At 39.0% G+C, this 27609-nt stretch overlaps 1 protein-coding gene and 1 pseudogene across 4 annotated transcripts; one reads left to right on the top strand and one right to left on the bottom strand.

Moving 5' to 3' along the window:
- Positions 1 to 278: 278 nt before the first annotated feature.
- PPM1K (protein phosphatase, Mg2+/Mn2+ dependent 1K) lies at positions 279 to 25447 on the top strand. 4 transcript variants are annotated; one of them, XM_024574902.3, is made up of 8 exons: positions 279 to 576; positions 676 to 796; positions 5736 to 6253; positions 7925 to 8025; positions 17562 to 17727; positions 17858 to 18002; positions 19001 to 19135; positions 21815 to 25447. In XM_024574902.3, exons 3-8 carry the CDS (start codon positions 5817 to 5819, stop codon positions 21944 to 21946), a joined length of 1116 nt encoding a protein of 371 aa, XP_024430670.1. In that variant the 5' UTR covers positions 279 to 576; positions 676 to 796; positions 5736 to 5816; the 3' UTR covers positions 21947 to 25447. The 4 variants fall into 4 exon arrangements, with proteins under 4 accessions (XP_024430670.1, XP_024430669.1, XP_045039644.1 ...); XM_024574901.3 differs by lacking the exon at positions 676 to 796 and having other exon boundaries at positions 279 to 452; XM_045183709.2 differs by lacking the exon at positions 676 to 796.
- LOC112317712 (large ribosomal subunit protein uL4-like) lies at positions 23910 to 27609 on the bottom strand (annotated as a pseudogene).

Here is a 27609-nt window from a genome sequence, read left to right as displayed (position 1 = left end):
TCACCGAGTTCCCTCGTCATTGGCCAGCGCTCCAAGACCGTCGGGGTGTCACCGAGAGCCGCTACTGGTCCTAGTGGACGTCGCTCCACAGTGCACAGTTAGAGGGCAGCCAAGTCAAATCGTAGTTATGGGGAGGCTCGTTTCCATCGGAATCTGTGATTGGTCTGCCTCTCGTCAGGATCACCGCCCTCCAAGCGCGGATTGGCCGGAACTGCCGTCAGTCTGCGGGAACAAACTCTCCTCCCCCACCCACCCCTGCCGGCTCTCGGTCTGGCAGACTGCGGGAGACACACTTTCGAGAATTTCCATCAGGCGAGCCAGGGACTGTTCTGACTGCTTGTTCCAGAGATCAGACATAGCGGAGAAGGCTATTTTATTTACAGACCAAGAAAGCCCTTACCCCGACCTCCGTTAGATAACTAAAAAATTTCCAGGCACATAACCATCGCTAGGTAAGAGCCTAGAGTGCACTGCATTTACTTCTCTTAATCTTTTATAATATTATTTATAGACCGGGTCGCATCCCACCGCTCCCGGACTGGAATGGAGAGTTAATCGGGCACGGTTTCCCAGGAGGTAAGGGGAAATACAGGTTTAGGCTCCCCAGCCCCCTCAGTCAAGCCCCATCGTTAGTGTCTGTGTTTTCTGCGCCGCTTTCTTTCCTTTTGATGGCAGAAGCGGCTCGTCCCGGCAGGGCCCATCCGGCTGCACCGCAGGCAGCGGCTGTTTCCTGTGGATACCCAGCGCTCTGCCTTGACTTTGACTGCTGGCTGGAGGCACCAGTTGAGCAAGTGCGGTGAGCTGAGTCGGAGGGTGGAAAGGACCACGGAAGGGCTGGTAGAAGAGACTCAAGGGCTGTCCGCTCGCGTTTCCCTTTAATGAGGCCCCGCGTTGCCCTACCCAACCCCGGGACGTCGGGGAGAAGGAGACGTGGGCAACACCCGGGATCTGTAAGTGGAGAGGGTGGTTGGGAGGTGGAAAACCGGCGGCGGACGGTGCTAGGGAAAACCCAGACATCTGCAGTGCTGCGCGGGCAGGAGGGTTTGCTTCCTGTCATGTGTCAAACTGGATTGTGTTTGTTACGGTCAGCGAGCCGAGCCCATGATCCTGAGCCGTGCAAGGGCTAGCTTTTCAGGGGCTCAGAATAGAGAAGCATGCAGACAGAACCTTGGTAGGTGAAGAAGTGAAGACGTGGGTTTTGCTTTGCCAGGAGAGCATTGTAAGCTCAAGGCCTGTGACTGGTGATGTCTTTTTAAGCTGCCGCTTTCTGTAGATTAGTTTTCACAGGAGGTGGCAAAAGACGATACTATGGGTGGAAATATCCAGGGAATTTGGAGTTTCTGAAGCTCCCTTAGCTTTTCTGAGCTTTAGACTGGAAATGTGCAACAAGGCCTTTTAAAAGTCCATTTCACCCTCTGTCAGTGAGGTGGAAAGAAGGCGGTTATCTGGTGGTTTCAGAATAAGCGATTGAGGTGACAGGTTGTAATTGACCTGAAAAAAAAAAACCAAACCAAAACAAAACAAAAGCAATGGTTTCGTTGTATTCTAGAGAAAGAACAGATGCAGCTCTGTAATAAAATATGTTAGAACTCGTTTTTGAGTAGTGAGATCTTGCTAATGATTTTTTTTTTCTTACAACCTTAAAGAACTCTGTTGACTGCTAACACAGGCATCTCCTTTGGCTGGAATATTAGAGAAGGGGAAAGAAGAGGGGAAAGGTGCTGGGGATATAGAATAGAATGTAAAGGAAAATTCTTCAGTGGAGTGTAAAGGTACAGGTTTGAAATAGTCTTTGAGTTGTATCCATATTAACTTAAATGTTTTAAGAGATATCTGTGGAATTAGAATGAGTATTTCTCACACTCCCATATTCTTTTCTCTATTCACACATTAAACAAAAGTTCCTATCAAACCTAAGGGAAGTCATTTGGAGTTTTTGTTGTTTCTTTTTCCCTTGGGTAGACTAGTTGAGTTTCTTTTCCTCCCTCCTAGCCAGGGTACTGATAGAGAAGATAGTAGAGTCCAAGTGTTCCAAAATACATCCTGGAGCAGTCAATGTCATTTGAATTTATTGTGATGCATTGGTTGTTTTTTAAAAAGTTAATAAAGAAACATTTAATTTAATGTTGAAATTAGCTTGTGTTTCCATTTTGGAAGTTAGGGATGTAAAGATTACCTAAGTATCACTTTATGATGGACAGATAAGAATACTTAAAAATATTTTTGCTGGGGGGATAAATCTAAGCAGGCTTCAGTAGTACTAATTCTTAGAACTCCTGAATAACTTTGGCATGGATTTAAAATGACAACATAAACTGCCCTTTTGACCTGCTTTCAGCAGTCGAGAGCAATTTAACGCAAATCCCAAGTGTACTCTCCTGCCAGAGACAGTGAGTGCTTCTCTTCTCCAAAAATAAACTTGGACTACCCTGAGGTGTTTAAACCATTGAGGGATTATAAAATGGGAGTAAAACGAAGTATAAAATTGGCATAGCTATCTTGTAGTTATATGTGTGGCTTTTCTTCACACCCCCGCCCTTGGACTTTTAAATCAAATATGTACTTCAGAAGTTTACTACAAACTAAATGCACTTTTTTTCCTTTTTGATGCTCTTCACCTGAGGTTTCCTCAGGGCGTGGGCTTCACCAGCAATCTTGTGTAGAATTTGTATGCTTTTCACAACTTACTGCACTTCCATTTAACCCACTGATGAGATTACCCTCCCTCCCTCCCCACAGTCAGAACTGTTAAACCAACCCTTTTCACTATTCAGAATTCTGTGTCAGGACTTCAAAATATCAGATTAGCTAGTAAAACTATTGAGGAAGAGGAAGATGGAGCAGACCTGGTCACACAAATCAATGTGAAACTGATGAAAAAGGAAAGTATTTTCAGTTTATTTATTGACAATATGTAGACTATACAGGGCTTTGTGTGTGAATTTTTTAAAAATTCATGTGATTAAAGTAAATTTGTGCCATACATAAAAAGGATTTGGAAAACAGCTTGGTCTACGTGGAAGACTGCCCATGTTTTCCCCTTCTGGTCTATGATGGTCCATGCACTTTAGGTTGTTTTATCTTATCCATCTGTTATGTAGCAAGGATTCCAATCAAGTTATTTATCTTTATTTTCTTGCATACCAGAGTTTTTTAATTTTATTTTTGCTAGTAGAATATGGTGTATTAGCATAACATGTTCTTGTGCTCCTAGTCCATTTAACTTTTGCTGTGACATTTCTGTGTCTTCAGTGGCTTTCAAGAAAAAATTACTTCTGTCCTGTGATCCTTTTGGATGACCTTGACATTTGAAGATTGAATATAAATGTTAAAATTGTTTATAAAAATTAGCTAGCCTTGATTTTTGATTGAGAGATTGACATAAAGGATTCCTGAATAACTTTTTTAGTCAGCAGAATGATAAATTCATGCCAATTTGTAATTGATCTGACAAATAATAAAAATATTTCTTTGTTGGTTTGCTCTCCACTCTTTTCATTATAAAGAACACTCATTGGTTTTTTTAAAGATTCTTGTATGTTGTTCACATCATCAATTCTACTCTTGCCTGCTAGTTGGTGTATAGACATCTCTATGGGCATTTGGAGAGCTGGGGCCTATGTTGGCTGATTCCTGGTTTGAAGCAATGGAGGAAACGTTTCTGATGTGCAGATTTAGTTCAAAGTTGCTATTTAGCTTGGGAACACAGGTCCCATTTAAATAGTTTCCTTGGTAATATGGGGAGATTAATGTGATTTAGTGTTTGCCAATGGAAAAGAAGGTGGAACCACTTCTCACACAAAGTTTCTAGCTTGCATAATTGATGCTGACCTAATTATGTAAACTAGCTATATATTGGCCTCATTTTTCATCTATGCCAATAGTAGCCCTTAAAGGAAATGTTTCTCTATGACTATTCTGCTTACTTTCTGAGATGATTGTGCAGATAATAAATGAGGAAGGAGACTAGGTTGATGATTAATTGTAGTATATGTGGGCTTAAAGAAACAGTCCAACTTACATTCCATTTCATTCTTTTATAATGTTTCCAGTGGGTATTTGTTTCCTGCTGAGAATGCAGGTCTGTTTCGTTTTATTTGTTTGTTTGTTTATTTATTTATTATATTTGGAGGATAGAGAAGGGGGGCAAGAATATCCTATACAAACTGAAGATGAACTTTACCCAATACTTATTGTTTATAATTTTAGAACTCTTGTTTAAAGTAGGTGTGTGACTGCAAAATGGCTTAAGGCTGAATGTGGTATACATGCTTTCAGACTGAAGCCAAAAGAACACTTTGCTAATTTCTAGTGCACTCTGCAAATATGAATGAGTTTTCTAATCAATGCATGTAAAGTTTTTACTTTTTTCTCCATCAGTAATTTTGTGCTTTGTGAATTATCTCCATCAATAATTAGTACTTAGTTCTCTTACTTGCTGAATTGCATTACAGTTTGGCATTTCTCCGCAAGTCATCACCTTCATTTGACATTTATTATTGCTGAATAAAATATAACCTTCAGCAGAAAGAAGAAGGAGCTCCTACCCTTTGCGGCAGCATGGGTAGAACTGGAGAGCATTATGCTAAGTGAAATAAGCCAGGTGATGAAAGAGAAATACCATATGATCTCACCTATAAGTGGAACCTAATCAACAAAACAAACAAGCAAGCAAAATATAACCAGAGACACTGAAATTAACAACAAACTTCTGCTCAGAATGTAATTTGTATGGAAAATGGCAGACACAGCCCTTCTAGTAGGAAGGGCGACCCTAGCAGGGGTATAGGAATTCCCCCTGACCACACCCAGAAGAGCTTTTAGGTTTAGCTTTGGGACAGAGTCCAAAAGTGGAGGTACAGAATAATCATTTCAAAAAATGTAGTTCATACTCTGCTGCGAGGTGTAGGCAGTGAGTGTGGGCGGGCTCCTGGGGCGGTGTGAGAAAGGGTAACTGCGAATGTAAATGCACAGATCAGTTGCTCGCAGATCAGGGGTGCTTGTCGGAAATGCAGTGCCACTCAATTCCTGAGATCGCACGCCTTCCCCATGAGGGTCTACCACAAAGGGAAAAGCATCTGAACTGGCTTATCCTTGTACTTCTGGGAGTGTTTGCCTGTACGGCTTACGTATGTAAAGTTTAGTAAGTGGAGAAATCTTGAAACAAAACAAAGTTTAGATCCTAGGTGTGTCTTTGCTAAGACTGGGACACTCGTTGGGTATAGAACAACCTTAAACATTCTATTAACCAGTCATTTTTTCTTCTCTTATTTCTATCTCTTGTAAGAAATTTTGTTAGTAATATTTGCCTCTTTTCTTCAGAGCACTAGAGTTAATAAAGGGAAGAATATTAATTTACACCTATATTTTATATTCTTGCTACTCAAAGGGTGGCCTGCTGGATGGACTAGGCAGGCATCACCAGGGAGCTGATTAGAAATGTAGAGTCCCAGGCCCAATCCAGGCAGAGTCAGAATTTGCATTTTAACAAGATCCCAAGGTGACTGTAAATTAAAACTTGACTATATGATATGTGCACATTGTCAAATTTTTATAGAATTTAAACTCTGAATGGGGGGGGTAAATAGTGGGTCAACGTTGATGCGCTGTCCTTAGAAGTTGGCTCTTAGGTGCCATGTTCTTTAATGCCTTCAGTTTTGGTAATTTCTAATAATATATGTTATATTCAAAATTACTGATGGAGTCTCTCTCTTAATCTCTCCCTCTCTATTCAGTGGCATCATTTTTGGGGGGACGACATTCCATTATTGTTCCATTGGCCTTTTCCTGACTACTGAGTCCTTTGGATTTGAGTTATGTCAACAGCTGCCTTAATTACTTTGGTTAGAAGTGGTGGGAACCAGGTGAGGAGAGTGCTGCTAAGCTCCCGCCTGCTACAGGATAACAGTCGGGCGACACCCACACGCCACAGCTCCACTTCAGAGCCCAGGTTTTCTCGGTTTGACTCTGATGGTAGTGGGCGTCCAGCCACCTGGGATAATTTTGGGATCTGGGATAACCGCATTGATGAGCCAATTCTGCTGCCGCCCAGCATTAAGTATGGCAAGCCGATACCCAAAATCAGCTTGGAAAACGTGGGCTGCTCCTCACAGATTGGCAAACGGAAAGAGAATGAAGACAGATTTGACTTTGCTCAGCTGACCGATGAGGTCCTGTATTTCGCGGTATATGATGGCCACGGAGGACCGGCCGCCGCTGACTTCTGTCACACCCACATGGAGGAACGCATCAGGTACGTACGGTGACTTTCACTCTTGACTTTGCGGTTGGCCTTACGCTTATGTTTAAACTTTCACTTTTTGGCTGAGATATTCTGTCTTAATGTAGTTATTTGAATGGTTTTATAATTGTTTTATGAACCAGAGGTAGCTTCTGCATGTTTTTCATTACCGATGATTATTACCATTTCAGAAATAAATGTTTCAACAAATCCCCTGGTGAGAGCATTGATGGTGTTAAATAACAGAAATTCACCAAGCACATTTTAAATATCTAATTGACTTTATTGAACAATTCCGAAATCTAGCAGCCCATCTAGCAAATAGAAAAGAGCTCGGAGGAGCTCAACAAAATGGAAGGCTTTGTAGGCAGAGAGGGAAACGAATAAGGAAAGAGCACATTACGTCTTCCCCTGAGGGATGGAAAGGGACTATGAGGCAGGTTACCTCACTGGTGCTAACCAGAAAATTCTGGACTGACTGGTTAACATTACTATTGCTGGGAAATATTGGTACTGCAATTAGGTAAGGTATTAAACCTTGGTTTGGTGATGTGAGCAGAGCACAAGTGACCCTGCTTTGGGCCCATTGTTTCATTTTAACAACCAGAATCCATGGTACTCGATTTGTGATCATTCAGGGGTGTCCAACCCGCAGCTCATGGGCCTCATGCAGCCCAACATAAAATTGTAAATTTGCTTAAAACATTATGAGATTTTTGTTTGTTTGTTTTCGTTAGTGTTTGTGTATTTAATGTGTGGTCCAAGACAAGTTGTCTTCTTCCAGTGTGGCCCAAAGATGTCAAAAGGTGGGACACCCCTGGAGGATCTCATGTACTATGAGAGTTCATAAGAAGCATTTATTCCTTACTCAGTGCATGGCTCCTAATGCATCAATAAATGGTAATTATATTCTCAAGTGGCATGAATAGCTTTGAATACCTGTTGATAATAAATTTAAATAATTAGCATTAGTATGGGGAAAATGTATTTAATGTGGGTATTTTGGAGGTTTTTTTACATAGTTTAATGCAATTATTACAATGTATTTTTGAGGATCACACTACAGCTCACATTAAAAGAGGGGGAGAACATGTGACAGAGATGTAGCCATGACTGTTTCTTGCTTTCCTGTGTATAGTTGTTCATACTGTTCATTAGTCCATTTAAGTATGTTTTGCCTTATTCCACTCAGTGGCTTAATTTAATATAAGGGAACTCTTGACCTCTCAGAGTTCCAGTAGTGAGGATTAATTTTTTATTATGGGAACTGGGATTTTTTTTTTTTCTTAATTAGAGAGGAGAAGGGAGGGAGAAGGAGAGGGAGGGAAACATCAATGCATGGTTGCCTCTCAAACGCCCCCAAGAGGGGACCTGGCCCAAAACCCAGGCATGTGCCCTGACTGGGAATCGAACCAGTGACCCTTTTTTATGCAGTTCAGTGCTCAGTCCACTGAGCCACACCAGCCAGGGTGGAGCTTGGACTTTTATTTTAGTGTCCTTAGTGGCTTATCACTATGCCTCTAAATTAGTAGACACTTAATGAGCATCTGAAGGCAAGCCACGGAGGGCTGCTGTATGGAGTGTGCTCACTAGAATGACCAGGAGGACAGGAGATGAGAGGAAGAGGAGGAGACACCTATTGTAAAATGATTTTGGGGGGGCTCTTCTTTTCTCCCCACAAAGGGATTTGCTTCCTAAGGAGAAGAACTTGGAAACTGTGTTGACCTTGGCTTTTTTAGAAATAGATAAAGCCTTTGCCAGACACGCCCACGTATCTGCTGATGGTAAGTAAAACAACCGCATTCCTTAGGACCCTGGGGAATGTCTGGATAAAATGGGAACAGTTTAAGCCTTTTGGGGGTGGAAATTTTAATGTCAGTTTTTTTTGTAAGACTGTTTATGTGGAAAATGGTTTTAGATGAAGAATCACTTTAAATGCTGTTTGGAATCCAAACTAATGTTAGCACCTTACTTTTAAATGAAATATATTCGAGAATTTTTCAGAAATTGAAGCTCCAAAATGATTCATATGTTGCATTTCAATTTTAAAAAGATTAAAAATTTTTTAAATCTGTTTGATTGCACATTTTATGGACAAGATATCCATACTATGAGAGTGTTTATTATTTTGGGGTTTTTTAAGATAAATCTGATGAGCAAATACTGAAATACACTACAAAATAATCTCATCTAGCCAGGACAGTAATTGGTCAGGCGAGGAGAAAATTTCTAATTGGTTCTAGACAGGAAAGGACAATCACTAATATATACTACTTTGTATAATTAGAATGGATATTTTTTTCTCCTAGTTCTTAAAAAGGCTTGCAGTTTTCCTGTTGTAACTAGTGGTTTTTAAAATTTGTTAAATGCAAAGTGAATTTATTTATTCAATTTATTTATTTTAATATATTTTATTGATTATGCTATTACAGTTATCCTACTTTTCCTCTTTATACCCCTCTGCCCTGCACACCCCCTCCCTCCCACATTCCCCACCCCTTAGTTCATGTCCATGGGTCGTACATATAAGTTCTTTGGCTTCTACATTTCCTATACTATTCTTACCCTCCCCCTGTCTATTTTCCACCTATCATTTATGCTGCTTATTCTCTGTACCTTTTCTCCCTTTCTCCACTGCCCCCCCATAACTCTCCATGTGATCTCCATTTCTGTGATTCTGTTCCTGTTCTAGTTGTTTGCTTAGTTTATTTATTTTTTTTTTTTAGGTTTGGTTGTTGATAGTTGTGAGTTTGTTGTCATTTTACTGTTCATATTTTTGATCATCTTCTTTTTCTTAGATAAGTTCCTTTAACATTTCATATAATAAGGGCTTGATGATGATAAACTCCTTGAACTTGACCTTATCTGAGAAGCACTTTATCTTCCCTTCCATTCTAAATGATAGCTTTGCTGGATAGAGCAGTCTTGGATGTAGATCCTTGCCTTTCATGACTTGGAATACTTCTTGCCAGCCCCTTCTTGCCTGTAAGGTCCCTTTTGAGAAATCAGCTGAGAGTCTTATGGGCACTCCTTTGTAAGTAACTGTCTCCTTTTCTCTTGCTGCTTTTAAGATTCTCTCCTTATCTTTAATCTTGGCTAATGTAATGATGATGTGCCTTGGTGTGTTCCTCCTTGGGTCCAGCTTCTTTGGGACTCTCTGAGCTTCCTGGACTTCCTGGAAGTCTATTTCCTTTGCCATATTGGGGAAGTTCTCCATTATATTTTCAAATAAGTTTTCAACTTGTTGCTCTTCCTCTTCTCCTTCTGGCACCCCTATATTTTGGATATTGGAACGTTTAAAGTTGTCCCAGAGGTTCTTAAGCCTCTCTTCATTTTTTTGAATTCTTGTTTTTTCATTCTGTTCCAGTTGAATGTTTATTTCTCCCTTCTGGTCCACACCATTGAGTCCTGGTTTCCTTCCTGTCACTGTTGGTTCCCTGTACATTTTCCTTTATTTCACTTTTAATGGCTTTCACTTTTCTTCTATTATGTGACCATACTCAACCATTTCTGTGAGCATCCTGATTACCAGTGTTTTGAACTGTGCATCTGATAGGTTGATAGTTTGGCTATCTCTTCATCGCTAAGTTGTATTTTTTCTGGAGCCTTGATCTGTTCTTTCATTTTGGCTATTTTTTTTGTCTTGGTGTGCCTGTTACATAGTAAGAGGCAGAGCCTTAGGTATTTACCAGAGTGGGGCAACTCACATCACTGTTGTGGTGCTGTATGTGGGGGAGGGGTCCGAGAGGGTACAATGCCACTTGCTCAGTTCTTGGCCTGCTTTCAGTCACTTCCTCCACTACCCACAATCAAATTGGGCCCTTATGGTGTTGATTCCTGGGTAGGTGGGCTTGTGTACATTCTAGGACCCTGTGGGTCTCTCTAATGAACTCTCCTGTGAGGCTGGGGGTTTCTCCTGTGGCCTTAACCCCCACAGGTTTTTTTCAGTGAGAGGTTTTGAGTCTTTATCTCCTGGGGCTAGAACCCTGGGTTGCATGGTCTGTCTTGCTCCCCAGTAGTTCCTCCTGGTTTATCTGCACACAAACGTGGGACTGCTGGGACTGCCCACTCTGCTAGCCGCCACTTCACCCACCCTGGTTCTTCAGCCTCCGCCTTGCCTCAAGTCCTCTCTGCCTTGGCTGCCTATCTCTGCCCCTCCTACCAGTCTGGATGTTTCTTCTTTAACTCCTTGGATGTCAGACTTCCATGTAGTTTGATTTTCTGTCAGTTCTGGTTGTTTTTTGTTTTTAATTTTGTTGTTGTCGTCCTTTTGGTTGTGCAATGAGTTATAATGTGTCTACCTACACCTCCATCTTGGCTGGAAGTAACATAAGGTGAATTTAAAATTTTGTGTACTGTTTGTCCTTAAATTTTGAAAGCAAAATGTTTTGGCGTTTGACTAAATTTATCAAAACCATTTCAGGAAAATGTAGTTAATGTTTTCTAGTTAGCTGCCCCCCATAACTTTTGGTTATAAAATTAATCTTGAAAACGTCTGCAACAAACATATAAATGTATCCCTACAGAATGAACATGAATCATGCAATAATATTAATCTATGTTTGATTCATCCCTTTGTTTAAAGGAGGTCAAAGGGCACCACAGAAATGTCATTTTCACAGTTTTCAGTTCGAGTGCCTGGGGACGGGAATTCTCCCCAATTCCCAATAAGGAACTGAAACTTAAAGAAAGGTAAAGGGTTGTTGCTAGGGTTTTCATGGTACAGACTGTGGCCTCTCTCAAGGGAATATTTAATAATGAGAATTAGAGAAGATATCTCTAGGATGACTCATTAAAAGTTTTTCCTGCTATTTTTTGAGAAACTTCCATTATCATATGCCTCAGAAAATAGTCCATTTCTTTGGTCAGGGATTCATTTTCTCATTTGGATGTCATTCAGGTCCATTTTCTCCTTCATTCCTTTGGACTTCCAGCTGACCCTTCACCTTATGAAAAATAGGGGTTGAGAGAGGATAAATTTTAGGCATAAGATTTATCTCTTGTTCTCAAAGGGTAAAATATGTAAAGGAGAAGAGGACATTAAAACATTTTCTGATCATTTTATTTTTATAACTCTGAATATTGGTATCCATAGTGGTATGCTTATCTCTCCCCTAACCAGGTTGGTTGTATCTCATACCAGGATGCTTATCAGCTGTAGTGCGGGTAGTGTGCCCTAGCTGTGCCATAAACAGGCAGAACTCATTGGGCAACCTTTTCAGAAGAAATGTTAAATTTCATCTGGGAATGTGGCCTCAGTCCAAAACATAAACCCTTCATGGATGCAGTCATCCCTTTCTTAAAGGATTTCATCAACAAAGATACTGAAAACAATGATAAAGTCAGTGTTAAATAAAGGACCCCTGTCATTTATTAAATAATAAATTGTAACTAAAGGAAATTTTGAACTTAGGGAGAGAATTTACTTAACTTGCTAATTTTTAAAAAACTTACTAAAGATGCCTTTCTCACATAAACAGAGCTTGTTCAAAGAAATTAATTATAAAAATGGAATCCATTTCTAATAATGAAATTAAACTATATTCATTTAATTTAGTTCCTCTGTCACATGCTTTGAGTTAATGATCAAAACTTTCATAAGGTTCTAAAATTTGTTTTTCATTTAATGGGCATTTGTTTGCAAGTATGATAAAGCAAGACAGATGATGCTTAATGTATTAAAAAATAAGGTCTAGATGACATTGCTGTTCTTAAATCTTATTTTGTATTATTGTTTTTAAGATTTTTTTATTTTTAGAGAGGGTAAGGGAGGGAAAATGGGAAACATCAATGTGTGGTTGCTTCTCATGCGCCCCCTACTGGGGATCTGATTGCAACCCAGGCATGTGTCCTAGACTAGGAATCGAACTGGCTACCCTTTGGTTTGCAGGCAGGCACTCAATCCACTGAGCCACACCAGCCAGGGCTTATTTTGTATTTTTCTAGATCAATTAGTCTGTTTGTTTTTTTAATAAGTACTTTGAGAACATTTAAAAATTTTTTCTTAAGTTGCTAAACTTTAAAAAATGGCAAAACTTGCCTTTAGACATTTAGCACCTATTTTATCAAATATATATATATATATGTATATATATGTTGAAGCCACTAAAGATAGAATGCTTTATGTTGTTTAGCTTTTGAATTTGTGACTAAAAAAATAAAACTTAAAATCCAATAAAGATTAAATTAAAAAAAAATAGACCATTTCAGATTTCAAAGTTACTTAAATTACATTTTTTTAAGGTTTTTTTTTTCTTTTAGTTTTCTGTAACAACTAAAGCAGTGTCAGTGTTACAAGAGTGGATAATATTCTTTTTGGCATAGACCGGAATAGTACCAGTGTTAGATAAAACTGTGAAGTCACTGCAGTTTGCGCTCTCCAGTTTCTTTCAACTGTTCTTTTAGCAGCAGCAACCCCGCCTTTTCTCCTAGGACACTTCCGGTGTTTGCATGCAGGGAGCTTGCAGGCAGGGACCATGCTTACTGAGTTTTGAATCCGTCGTTCAGCATCCTGCATAGAATCTGGAAGGGGCTCAGTTGGCCTGAACTGACCTCCATTGCATACTCGTCCTCACCAAAGTTGTTATAGTTTATTCCTTGATTATACTACAGCTTATTTAACAAAATTATTAGTGTAATGTGTATGTTTCAATGAGTTATACTCCTGGGTAGATCTGAATTTAAAGTAGGAGAAACCTCAGAAAACATTAGTTAAACCATGTGAATGAGTCACCAATAGTGGAATTTCAGGAATTGCACTTAAGGGAAAGTGAAAATAAAACATTTTCATCTTTCAAAACTTTAAAACTCACATCTATATAAAGTACTTCAAATAACCCCATTAGCATTTAAACTATTTACTATTTCTGTTTAAACTGGGGGGGTAGTTAGAGGAGAGTAAGACCAGAATGCCACTTATTAAGAAAGGGCGAGTCTTACCCTTAAGAAATTGCTCAATATTTTTATTGATTTGTTAATGAATTTTGAATTTGTCCTTATTTATAAATAGCTAATTTCATCACCTTTGAAAAGTTTTATATTCAATTTTTACCAGTCATGTATATTTTTACAATTAAACAGCCAATAAATTCAAATGACAGTATTAGTGTATTGCATATGAACAAACTGTCACATAAACCAGATGGTAGGAAACTTAGATGACTGTCCTACATACCCTATAAACTCTTCAAAGTGTTTCTAGATGGCATAAGGCTTGAAAGCAACAAAACTTCTCAGGAGACAAAGGACAAAGGAGAGCAGTCTTGCTCTGACAGTCAGAGTTGGAGACAGCGGCAGAGTTGTGAATCTCACCGGAAGCGTCTGTGCTGTTCACGTTCTGTGATCTCTGTGGACAAGTCAAACTGTAAAATAGCCAGTGCTAGACAATGTTTTTGAGCACCCTTCTTATGCTGGAGGGAGCCACAAAAAACAAAAACCAGAGATGGCATTGAAGAGATAGTCTTGTGCTGCTGCTGCTCTCAGCTCGCTACTTTGATCTTGGTGGTCGGGAGTCACACCTGCCCGGGACACCCATTTTTAATAAATATTGAAACTGCACTGTTTATACACATTTCCGTTTACACAGCTGAATAAGTACCAGGGGGAGGTGGGCGTTACACCTTGAAAAGTACAGCTTTTACTCTTTCTGTTGCCGTTCATTCAAAGCCTTGATCATTTTTGTTTTGCTATGTTGACCTGCAACACGGGGGAACGAGAGAGCTGCAGAAACACCCACCTTGTGAATTATGTAAAGTTATGAACATGCGTTAGAGCTCAGGAGCCTCACTAGCTTTTATTTAAATAATCATTCTACTGAAAAGATGACTTTTACATAATAAATGCCTGCACTGAGCTCCATAACAAGTGTGGTACTCCTTGTATCTGTTATAGAGGTGCTTTGAGTCCTCCTGGGTATTTATTTCAATCTCAGTAGTTTGGTGGTATATTGTAGTTCACATCTTCTATCTGCGTATTGCTTGTCAGAGTTGACAATATTCAGTAATGTACCCTGAATTTTCCTTTCTGGTATTGGGGCAATTCTGGTAGCACTACCAAATGAATATAAAGTGCATTTTTTGCAGCCCCGTAAAGGCACTAATTTACCCTTCAAGACTGCGCGTGTGTTCTGTGGGACAGTGTGGAAGTATGTAGACATATGTCTGCATCGCCACGGCTTTGGTGCACATGCATTTGTATTGGGTTGGCCAAAAAGTTCGTTTGGTTTCTTTCCATAAAACAAAAGACACATTTTTTCATTTTCATCAATAGCTTTATTGGTTTGGATATTTTGAGTATGTCAGCTAACTCCCACATAGTATAACATTGATTATTAATTAACATCTCGATTTGATCGCAATCAGCTTCATCGTGGATCATCCAGTGAGAAATCTCCACCTTGGGACATCAAAGCACTTTGGACGGGTTCGATCAGTCACAGCACCTTCTCCATACACTGCACAAATCTTTTTTTGTGTTTCAATTGCTTTTTTACCTTTCTTGAAATAATAAAGCATAATATGTCCGTGATGTTGCTTATTTTCTTCCATCTTCAATATTAAAATGGCTACACAAAATTCTCCAATTTTGATAAGTTGTTTTTAAATGCACACTGATATGACAGCTGTAAAAATACAGCCTAACAAAACTGTTTCAAATGATATTAAAGACAACTAAGCACTACTAGAGCTACCTTATGCAGAACAAACAAACAAACATTTTGCCAACCCAGTATATGATTTTTCCCACCTTGGGAAACCACAAAACTAAGAAGTGTTACTCTGTGATTAGAAAATAGACTCGACTACAAAATACCATCAACTTGGGAAAACTGAGTTTTGCAATCTTTGATTTGGCATCTCCTGGAATATCATGTAATTTGCAAGTAAAATCTTCACCAGAATAAAAACCCTTTCCCTTATTTTGCAGCTCTTTCTCTGCCCTCCCCTGTGTTGCAGGTTTGTAATGTTTGAGCACAATTCCTGGGTGAATTTCCCATTTGCCTTCGTGTGTGTTATTTGTGGCAGAGAACTGTGCCTGGTCAGCAGCTCTAGACCTGGAGCCCGTGGACACTATATGCTGGGCTTCAGTGGAAAGAGAGATCTGCTTAACTTTGTCCCAGGTGAAGGAGTCCAGCGGTTCCTAGCCTGGACTACTGGAAGGTTCCCACATCCTCTTTGTCCCTTTAGTTGAGATGCCTGGCAGTAGAAAATGTCCAGTGAGTGTTAAGACCTATTGAAAGATGTTTTAGTTTTATAGTTTTATTGTTAGGGCAAAAAGTGAGAATAATTTACTTCTATGATAAATGTTAAATGAAAATAAATGTCGATTTAATATTTGTATTCTTATATGCTTAGCAAACCAGACTCAACAGTTAGTTTTGAAAACTTTCCCTTAGATTCTGGGATTTTGGAACTGTGAAGTTGGGTTGGTAAAGATGTAACCTCTTTCAAATTCCTAGGTGGCAGAGCGTGAATTATAACCCTGAACAGCTGAACTTGAAATTGTCATTTATGCAATTTAACTCTTTTGGCGTAGCCAATTAGAAAGCACTTTTCAAAAAGCTGCTCCTTTGTTTAAACAAAGGAGAGGGAGCTAATCTCCCTGGACAGGTAGCATCTGAGTAAATAAAATCCCTGTGTTGTTCTCTTGCCGGGCTCTTCCCATCATCTGAAAATACCACAGTGGTTAAAATGTCAAGGTTCAATTGTACACTGTTTTGGAAAACTCAAGTTACCATCTGTAACATAAACATCACTTGGACTTATGATAAAACATTTATGTTATATAGTGACAAATATATTTTAGCATCGCCAAGATATTATTGCTTTGGCACAACAGTTCCAAAATCAAGAGACAAATGGGAAGATAGTAGAACTATAAGTGCTATTTCTCAATAAAGAAAATTCAGCATGTATATAAAATATTAAGAAGGTTCTATTCATGTTTTTCCACTTTACTTGTCTGATTGAAGCAGGCATTTTCATATACTGATTGGAAAAAAAAAGTATGTACCTTTCCAAATTGCATTATTGGTGACATTTTTTTAATTGTCTCTTTAAAAAATCAATGAAATCAGTAGCACTTAATTTTTCCGAAATCTACCTTTGAAGTCAAAACCATCTCTGGATAATCACTTTAATATTTTGTTTAGATGCTCTAAAGAATTAATCGTGTTACAAAAGACTATACCTGCTTTAAATTAGTTATCTTTTGCAATTTCCTCCAATTGCTTTACTTTTTAACCCATAATTTCACAGCATTCTCTCTTTGGCAAGGCTCAATGTACCTTAAATTTTTTAAAACAAGAAGTAAAAATTAAGGGTAGATGCTGTTAGAAAAATCTGAAGGAAGATGAACAAATGCAGTTTGGATTGGATGGAGGAAACAGTGGTGACCTCAAGACAAGTAACATTAATTTTGTTATTGGTCAGGGAAGATTAATATTCTGGAAACGCTCTGGGTTCAGGGCCCGATCACAGGAGCAGCACTTGGCAGTACTGCCCTGCATTAGGACACAGACGGGTTGTGTCAGACCCTGCTGGAGCTAGGAGTGTTAACTACGTACTCCAAGCTCATGGGAAACCCGAATGAATTTCATTCCCCTCCCCACCCCACTCCCCAATTTTCTCCTAATAAAATGATGGCTGTAACTTTGTTTCATGTCTGAGGACTACAACTATAAACAAGCAAGAATGTGAGCCTTTAACCATTTTAAGATTTTTCTTGGTAAACATTTATAAAATTGAAACAGTTGTAGATAGTGAGAATATAAAATATAGCTATTGAAAAGCAAGTGATATGCCCTCGTCATATTTTGCTTAGCCTATTAACTGATAATACTTCCACAAGATAGTAAGAAATGGAAGAGAAAACCTTCTGAGTCTGTAGATTACAGAAAAGTCAGCTCGCCTGAGTGGGCTCAGTAGACCTAAGTCACCCTGACTTACTAGCCAATCTAATTAAAATGCAGTGCTTTTAATTTTGACACCTGATGTACACACAAAGGTGTCATGATAATTACGACAAGTTCATGTCAGTTCTTGTTATAAATAGACATTTGGGGACAGTGATGCATTATTTACCAAGTTAGGAGAGCAACTTTTTTTGTTTGCATGGAGCCTTGTTACTGAATCAAATACTTCTTTCTCTGCATGCTCTTACTTATATAGTTCATTTGCATTTTATTTGCATAGCTCTAGTTAAATCAAAATGATACATTTCAGCATTAGTTTAACATGCCTGTGTTTTATTTTGTAATGAAAATTCCCTCTCCAATCATATGAATGTCAGTAATTTGTACTCTTTTTCATAATGTTTACAGCAACCGTTCTGACATCTGGTACAACTGCAACGGTAGCCCTATTGAGAGACGGTATTGAACTGGTCGTAGCCAGTGTTGGGGATAGCCGGGCTATTTTGTGTAGAAAAGGAAAAGCCATCAAGCTGACCACTGACCATACTCCAGAAAGAAAAGATGAAAAGGACAGGTACCACCTCCAGCTCATGAGGATGTTCTTTTCTGTCTACTTCATAGAAATGAAACCTTGCCTTTTAAACTGATTCAATGATTCAGTTTAACCATGCCTGGTTTTCTGGTCTTAACTTTTTTTTGACCAGGATCAAGAAATGTGGTGGCTTTGTAGTTTGGAATAGTTTGGGACAGCCTCATGTGAATGGCAGACTTGCGATGACAAGGAGTCTTGGAGATTTGGATCTTAAAAGCAGTGGTGTGATAGCAGAGCCTGAAACGAAGAGGATTAAGGTAAGAAAGGACTTGTAAACACTTGGCGAATACACGCAGGGAATGAATGCAGGGTGTCTCCAGTTACAAGCTTTTTTGGAAGCCTTAAATGAAGTCAAAATCACTTTTGAAAGGGAATAATGAAGGAAAGGATAGACAGTCTTTTCAGACAAAATAAGATACTTCCTCCAGGCCCACTGTAGGATGACGTTGGTCTCTTTTACCCACTGTGGAATTCTGGTAGAATGGCACTCCTGCCCGTCCTCACCTGCACCTGGTCCTTTGCATCACCTCCACTTGAAGCTGACCCTGACTTTCCTTTTCCACCAAGCTAAATAATTGCCTCACCTCTATTTTCTTGCAACATCATCCTTTGCATGCTACTGAGTAATGCCCACATTACCCTGCACTTGGCCCAGCATGTGCCCGGTCATGAGCCGACACTGCCTTCTCTGCAACCCCTGTCCTACTCTGGTACGTGCAGTGTAGGCTTCCCGTAATGGCCGCAAATGTTTGTTAATTAACGATGATTTCATGTCTATAGATAGCCCACTTACATTCATTTCATCTAACAAACAACTTATATAGGGTTTCCTATGAGCCAGTCTATGTTCAAAATAGCTACTACTGCCCCATTTTACAGAGAAAACAAATCTAGAGCATCTGGAGCTCAACTTACCTATGATTGCCCAGCTGAAAACTAGAGGTAGGCTTCGAACCCAGGAAGCCTGGCTCCACAGACAGTGCTTTCAACCATTATATCTTGCAGCTTCTCGCATTTGGCCATCTGGCTGTTTTCTTTGTGGTGTTACTAAGTAATTATTTGGTTTGTCCTTGGTGGCTGAAGCTAAATGTTGCTACTTTTGCCATAAATATAGGACTTACATTTTCACTGTGTTTTGCCTACAAGCTGCGAACACAGATGCCCACTCAACAAACAGATAAAATCTTTGAATTATGAAGATTTTACACTAGGGCCGTGTGTGGCTTTAATCCTGTGAATTTGGTTCTGATTGCAGCTGCATCACGCTGACGACAGCTTCCTGGTCCTCACTACGGATGGAATTAACTTCATGGTGAACAGCCAAGAGATTTGTGACTTTGTCAGTCAGTGCCATGCTCCCAGTGAAGCGGCTCATGCAGTGACTGAACAGGTGACACAGCAGAGCTTCTACTAGACCCAAGTCCCAAGGCAGGGAGGCGAGGACAAACCCAAGTGCAGGTTTCGGTACAGCCTGGAGGGGCACAGGCTTCCTTTCTTTGAAATCTTGTGTTTTAGCTCCAGCATTACAATGAATTTTATTCTTGACTCCATAATATTTTCAATCAAAAAAAAATTTGACAATTCTCCCAAGTAGTTAAGTAAAATCGATATGCCAAGAAAACGTGCAATGTGTGTTTTTTGGCTTTGTACACATCTTGAGATAATAGTAGCAGCAATAGTAAGTTATAATAGTAAATAACTGATATTGCTTACTCTGTGCCAGATACCCTTCTGTTTATATATATTTGACTCACATAATCATCACAATTACCCTGTGAGGTTGGAGCTAGTATCTCCCCTTTTTCATGGATGAGGAAAGCTGAGGCATAGAGGCCGAGAAGTTACGTAACTTATTCAAGGTTACAAAACAAGCTGAAGAATATTTACTGTGTGTAGGGCTTCAAAATGATAGTCAATTGCCCAAGTCTAATCACTTGACTATTAAACTAGACTGTTCCATGTGGTCGCCCAATATAGGAACGCTATAGCATGTCAACTTCTGGCTTCTGAGAGTGGGTGTGTGAGAAAACATACAAAAATGTGTCTGGGTGTGTTGTATGCCACTATGCCAGTCAGAGCTAAAATTTGGAAGCTGGATAATACCCAGTACAGAACATGTAAAATTTCCACGTTTAATACTCCATTTGGATAGATAGCTTAAAAAATGATTTTTATAGAGAGAGAAAGAGGGAGAAAAACAATTGACTTGTTACTCCACCCATATATGCTTTCATTGGTTGATTCCTGTGTGTGCCCTGACTGGGGGTTGAACCCACAACGCTGGCGTGTTGGGGCAACGCTCTAACCAACTGAGCTATTCAGCCAGGGTAGAGAGATAGCTTTTTAAGTTAGAGCCATCACTGATCATTAGAGGCACAGTTTAATCCAACAAGCTATGTTTGCATTGGCCGATTTTTACATTTTCAATTCTGGGGGGGCCCAATTAGGCCCCAACTTTTTTTAGAGTTTAAAGTGAAAGAGTTTATTAGTGAAGCACTGGGACAGAGAGAAGGCTACTCCCTAGGCAGAGCAGCATGGCCCCAGCTTTTAAGTACTACTATTTGTAATGAAGACATAGGACATTACTAGCTTGAAAATAAGTGGGTGAGCATGAATTATTCACTTGGTTACTATGTGTGCTCCCGGGATTAAGGAAACGAGCCCAGTTCCACTGATGATCACTCTTTTCCTAATTTCAACTACTATTTTGAGATATGTGTTCTGAGTCACGAGGGCAATGATATTTACGATGACTGCGTAGCATTCCATTATAATTATGTACCATAATTCATTTAACAGTTTCCCTAATCAGCAAATTTAGTTTATATTCACTTTCCCCTATTATTGGGGACCACTATATAATAAACATTCTTATATCTACTTGTGCATATCGATTTTCTTTAGGTATTGTTTTCTTAGAGTAAAGTCCTTTAAGTAAAGTTGCTAGGAAAAGAATACACAGTATTCTAAAACTTAATGTTTGCCAAACTGTCCTCCAGAGATACTATTCCAATTTACATTTTACTAGCATGTTTTATAGCTTATATTTCTCATCTGTGTACAGCCTGTTTTTCCATTATCTTATAGGCAGTTTTGTCTTTTTTATGGTTATTGTAAGAACTTGCTATATATTAAGTATATTAGTACTTTGTCTGAAATTGCAATTTTTTTGTCTTTCAATTTGTAAAACTTTTTTATTTTTTGAAGCGTTTTCATCAGATATTTTAATCAACCCTTTCCTTCACAGTTTTAGCCCGAGGCTGTGAGGTCTTTTGCAATACATTTGCTGTTAAATATAATCCCAAGTACTACAATGCTGACTATCTCATTCGCTGTTTGAATTAGTTCCTGAAATTGATTTATAGTTCTATTATAGGAAATTTAGTTTATACCCCTTTTCCATTTTGTAGGGAGTATAATGAACTTTATTGGTTTCAAAGATTTTATTTGTTTATTTTTAGTGGGGAAGGGAGAGAGAAAGAGAGGGAGAGAAACATCAGTGTGTGGTTACCTCTCACATACCCCCTAGTGGGGACCTGGCCTGCAACCCAGGCATGTGCCCTGACTGGGAATTGAACCAGCATCCCTTGCTTTTCGGACCAGCGTTCAATACACTGAACCACACCAGCCAGGACATGAACTTTCTCATAGGTATATCTTTATACACATCCACTTCCTAAGGTTATTATTTCTTTAGACTGAATTTCTAGAAGCAGAATTGCTAAGTAAGGACTAACACCTTGTGAATCTTTACCTTGTATTAGTCCCTATGCTAAATGCTTTACAGGTATTTTCTTCTTCAGGAGCTGCATATCTTTTATCTTAGTCTATCGGTGTTTCTGTTGCCAAAATTGCTGCAGTGGAATATAGTTAATATAGTTGTTTTGGGTCATCTGCAATTGAATAATAAACTGGGCATTGACACATGGGGAAAGAATCACAAACCACTGTGACATAATTGGGTTAGTAACTGTGTTAATCAGTTTGACTTTCCAGAGGAAGGATGGTTTCTCTTTGTACAGACTCTAATTTCCAGTGTTTTTTTCTTCCCTCCTGCCAAACCTTGCAGGCGATACAGTACGGTGCTGAAGATAACAGTACTATAATAGTAGTGCCTTTTGGTGCTTGGGGAAAATACAAGAATTTCGAAATCAACTTTTCCTTCAGCAGAAGCTTTGCCTCCAGTGGACGATGGGCCTGATTGCTTGCTGGGACGTTTGAGTTTCTGTGCAACAGTTTTTCACTAAATACAATCAAGAACCTGATCAGATCAAAAGGTCAATGGTACCAGAGTGACCCTGTGACTCACTAGATTAGTGCACAAGCAGTGTCAACGTAGTAGCCATTTATGTAGTAGTTTTTCAGAAATACCCATCATGTTCATGTTCACCTGTATATACTCAGTATAAATATGTGTAATTACAGATATTGGGAGTCTCTACTTTGAGTGAGCATGTGCAAAGTGGTTTTGATATACTTGCTGATGTTAAACTTCTAATTTTAAAAACTCTTAGGCAGCTATGAGCTTCTTTTGATCATTTTTGTTTATCCATTTGAACAGGTTCTTCAAGTTTTTTTTAAGTAGTGTTTTGACAGTTACTCAATGTGTTATCAACAGATGTTTTAATTTTTAATAACTATGACAAGGAGTAATTGTGAAAACTGAGTTCACTGTTACTGTATTTTATATCCTGGACCATTAAACTGATAAATGTAACAATGCAAAAGAAATTAATTCAGATAATGTGATAAATTATATACATATTTATAAATGGTATACTTGTATATTTCAACTCTGTGAGCAGGTTCCTCCCTTCCCCCAATTCATTCCTATTCTGTAGCTAAGAATACTATAGAGATATGACTATTCCTTCATATTGTAAAAGAATGCACAGGCTGAGAGTCCTTTTGGTCAAAGCTATACAAAGTTAAATACCAGTGGTATCAAGTGTCTTGTATAAACTTTCATTTGTTGTCTCTTAACTCTTGTATATAGTATGTTTGTATCACTTTTTACATAGAGTAAGCAAGTTGGATAATTTGTCAGTAATAATACCATATTGAGGGATACTGCTTGAGGTTTATGCCTCCTTTTTGCCTGTTTCTAAGACTCATAAAAAAGGATAAATCTAAAACATTAAAACATTCTATTTTCAGCTTGCTATGTAATTTAGGAGCATAAAACTATACTTTCTTATATTTGCATATAGGTTTGCTGTTAAAATGTGAATCTTTAAATCTGTGGTTGGAATTATATCTGCAGCTTATTTTTGCAGATAGTGTAAATTTGTTATATGTGTGAGTGTATGTATAACTGTATATTTTGGAGTAACATAAAATTTAAAGGGAACAATGCTGCATAGCTCCTACATTAGTTAGTTTTAAATTATCTGTATGTTTATAAGATATAAAGCCCTTATAAGAGCCTAAGGGCTCTTGACGAACTGGGTGCAGGGCGACAGTGGTGAGCCAATGTTATTGACAGATGAAGAAACATGAAGAATGGCTTTAGGAGATATTTTATGGTGGGTGATTTATGTGGAAAACCCAGGAACAGAACCAGCCTGTTGAAGCTGTATTGTTACATGGTAATTTGCATGTAAAAGAGGATGTGAGAAAAACACTGTATGTTCAGAATGACATGGGGTTTTGTTGTAGAAGAAAAGCCAAACAGATAAATTTGGTATACTAGATATCTTCAACTCTCAGTTTTCAGGGTTGACTTTTTTAGTTTTACCTAAAGGCTTATTAGAAGGAGGAGGGCTCAAGATACATGTTCACATTTTCTACTTTTTTGAGAATGGAAGAGAATAAATCTCGAGTTTTCTAGTTTATATTAATCAGGAGTCATCCTTTGGTGGGGGAGGGACAGTAAAGAAATATTTCAATTTTTTTTTCAAGAAAGTTTGGTGAAACACAGAAAAATATTACAGGAGAGAATATAGTCTCGTATTTGTTGTCAGAAAAGTGAGGACCCAAAGGAAGACTAGGAAAGCTGGAAAACTTCCTTCTTCTTTCTGAGTCAGGTCCTGGAACATAAATATGGAAGCTACATTTAGGAGTATGGAGACTTTCTAAACAAAAACTCTAAAACAGAAATGATACTTAAAGGTGTAAGTTTCATTTTTGTTTTGAATTCTTCACATTGCTATTCCTCTTTTACTTTAAAAACTAAGGGTGGTAGTGATGTTATCAAGTTCAAAGGTCTGAGTCACTGATGCATTGAGGTGGATCGCCAGATTGGCAAAGAGAAATTTGTAGGGTGTGTAGGTGTTGATCAGGCGTTGCTCTGCTTCACCTTAAAAGCCGGTAAAACCCAAAGCCAGTTAACTTTGACTAAGGCATAAAACATACTCGTGTTTGGTTTTCAAGCCACAGTGTCAAATAACTTGCACACTGTTTTCTTCTGTAAAAGATAAGCATACACGTATTAGGCTTCTAAGTCTACTGTTGGGTATTATACAAATGGCAGTGAAAAAAGGACTTACATAGTTTTGTTTGGTTATAACTAAATTTGCCATGTGGCTATTACCATGTAGATTTAGGTATGACATAAATTATGCTAATGTAATTAAATTTCAGTCAATTCTATTTAAGTTTGTCGTTTGTATGTAGCATATAAGTCATCTTTGTAAAATGTGTTGCCAAACTAGTTGCCAGCATTTATTTGGCAAATGATCTTGAAATTTGTTACTTTTCACAAGTTAAGATATTCAAAAGTAAATGCTGTCCTTCTTTCCATCAGCTGTTCATTTGTTATAGATCTTTGTGGTTAAGTGCTTCAAAGTCTGCATTTTTTTTCTGAAAAAACATAGTTTTGGAGGGATTAGTTTTGATCTTTGTGCTCTATGATATGAACTTATCTTGAGATCCAACCTTTTAAAAAATTACTTTGAAGAATTACCAGGGCATAATCTAAATAGAAATTATTTTTTCAGAGTGGAATTTGACTTTTTTTTTTTTTTTTTAAGAATCTTGGCAGAGAATGTGTAGACCTATGCTACCTTTTAAATATCAGACAGGACATTTAGTTTCCTCACTAGAAATGGACAAAAATTTAATTTTATGGTAATGTGACAGTAAGAAAATGCTTCAAAGCAGGGTGGTGGGAAGGGATGGTTAAAGTTTAGCATTTAACAGTTTAACATGTATTTTCTTTTAGCACCTCAGTTGTTCACATACCCGTGTCTGAAAATTGACATACACATTTGGTTGGGTTACATTTTTTTGTATTAGATTCACTTATCTGGATGATTTAAGCAGAGATAAGAAGCCGAATTGTGCTTGCCTGCCTGTTGCATTTGGCATCTGGAATGAGGACACTTGGCTCGGGCAGCTCCCGTTGGTTGGTAGATGGTTGAAATGGTTCACTGATGGTCGTAGTGAGAGTTCTGGGCTGTGAAACCGTGGAGTTCCTCCACCTCCAAGAATGACTCATCTGCCATTGGCTTCTAGTACCTCATATAGCAGCGTGGTATGTCTGAAATTAATGTACTCTCTGCTGAAGTGTCCCGGTACACATTTGTTTTATAATTTATCCAAGTGCTACTTGGGTATGTAGCACTTCCTATAGCGAGCGGGTGTAATTGTTGCTTTGAGCATTGTTTTAAATGTATGTACTGAGTGACTGAACAGACTAAAATCACATATCTCCGTGTACAAACACAGTTTTAATAAAGTATGTGCATTAAACACTTCAAAATTGAACTGTTTATTTGGCCTCCGGACCTACCAACATTAATTATGTGACCGTGTGAGCACTAATATTAGAGTCAGTGAATGGCTGGAAATTTCTTTTAGCGGACAAATTCTGGATGTCTGCAGAATTAATGTGAATAATCTTTGCGAAAGTATACTCTCTATTCAAATCTTTTTGATTTAATCTAAAACAACAGTTGTCTCTTTTTCCTCTTCCAAAATATTTGTTGGTACATCAGAGGAAAATGTTCATGATTTCTGCCTCATTTTGCCTGTGGTGTATTTCACTGCTGCATATCCATATATTAAAAATTAGAAGCAGGTGTTCGACAGCGATAGTGCAGAACTCGACATTATTCATTTAACAAGCAATTTTTAATGTCGTGTCTGATTGAATAAAATGCAGTGGCTGCAATGCCCTGGCACAAGGGTCTCTCCTAGAACGCATGCCTTCAAGGTGACTTTGTAAACCATGGCAGCAGAGAGCTGTCCCGTTTTGTTCAAACTCCATACCTGGCACTCATCTCTTTAGCAATGAGGAGAAAATGTTCGTTGAATCATTAATCATTAATGCTTGTTGAATGAGTAACTTAAAGCATTGAATTAATTTTCTTAGTGGGGAAATGGGTATTAGATCTTAAATAGTAAGCTAAATGTAGTATCTGATAGTGAAGGAATGATCTCAGCTGTTTGTGCTTCCTTAGACACCCCGGCCTTTGTAAAGTGTAAGTTTTATAAATAAGGTTCAGAATCTCTTTCTGAACCAAACATGAAAGAGCAGCCCTGCAGGAACAACTAAGGTTGCTCTGTTAGAGGATGGAGGGAAAATGAACACCAAGGGTCTCAGGCTATGCTCTTTTGCATATGTTATCTCATTCTTCACAACCACCACACAGGGAAGCTTTGTTTTTTACATGTTTCTCACTGCCTTTGATCACATTTTTATTCAGAATTAGCTATCCAAAGTGATTTGACCTTTATGGAATAAACAAATTTAATTTTACGCATCAGGCTTCTTCTTTCTGTGGTAGAGATCTGATGGCTTCTAAGCTGCTGGGTTTTGGTAACTGCAGCCTTTTTTCCCACCAAAGGCTTCTGCCTTGTCCCATCCACAGCCTTCTTTCCTTCCCTCCCATGGGCTTTCTTGCCTGGAACCCTTTCTCATCTGTTTTGGCTTCTAGTGCTGCTGCTGATTCATCCACCCAGAGCCTAGAGAATTCTTATTCAGGACTCTGCAATGAATTGAACTGTGTGGTGGCTGCTGGGAGGGCTCTTTGGATCTCTGGGCTTTTCAAGATCCTGCCGAGGTCTGCACTGAGCGTCACGTGCACGCGGAGGTTGTAGTTACTCTGGAGGGAGGCGGCTCTACGCCAAGTGCCACACAGGTCATCTAAGTTGTGAAAGCACTTTCAGTCCAAATGCGGACATGGCCCACGTGCCCACCAGGAGCAAGTTTCAGAATGCTCAGCTTGCTTACATTAAGCAGAGTAATTCCAGGGATGTTTCTGAAGGCTTTGGTGATACTGCTGTCCTCATTACATAGGTGGTACCAGGTCCCATGTGCTGGATATCACGACAGTTTCTCATTTTGCTTTTGCCAGCTCTCATTCACTGAAAGGCATAGATCTTCGTGGTATCATTCCAGACCTTAAGTTTCTTAAGAAGCAAGACAGCCTCCTTGATTATCTTATAGCCTTCAACTTTATCTTCATCCACCAAAGGACGTTCAGGAACTTCCTCAGTACGATGACCTTTAGACATGACCAGTGCTGGTTCAGCCGAGGCAGCCGGGCAGAGCAGATGGCGTATCACTTCTGTGCTGAGTTCACTCTGTGGTGCCAACAGCACCAGGTTTTGGTTGGTGCAAACATGCGGCCCACAGGACGCATTTCCAAAAGCACCCTGGCTGGAAGGATGAGTCCCACCACCTTGAACTCTGGGAACTCAAACCAGCTCTACCAGCACCCAAGACTCAGCAGTGGTTTGATGACCTGCCAATTCACCGACCACACAGGGCTGTCCATTGTTTTTGCACGAGTTGATGTGAACATGGTTCACAATGTCTTGTCGAATGGGAGCCTAGAACACAGCAGGAAAAGTGACATTTCTGCCAGATGATTCCCCCTTCTCAGAGTGCACCGATGCCAATGGACAAGCACAGGCCAT

Source organism: Desmodus rotundus, chromosome 4 (genome assembly GCF_022682495.2).
Source record: "Desmodus rotundus isolate HL8 chromosome 4, HLdesRot8A.1, whole genome shotgun sequence".
NCBI classification, from domain to species: Eukaryota; Metazoa; Chordata; class Mammalia; order Chiroptera; family Phyllostomidae; genus Desmodus; species Desmodus rotundus.
The sequence above is the reverse complement of the archived record's forward strand: the minus strand, read 5'-3'. Positions and strand labels throughout refer to the sequence as shown.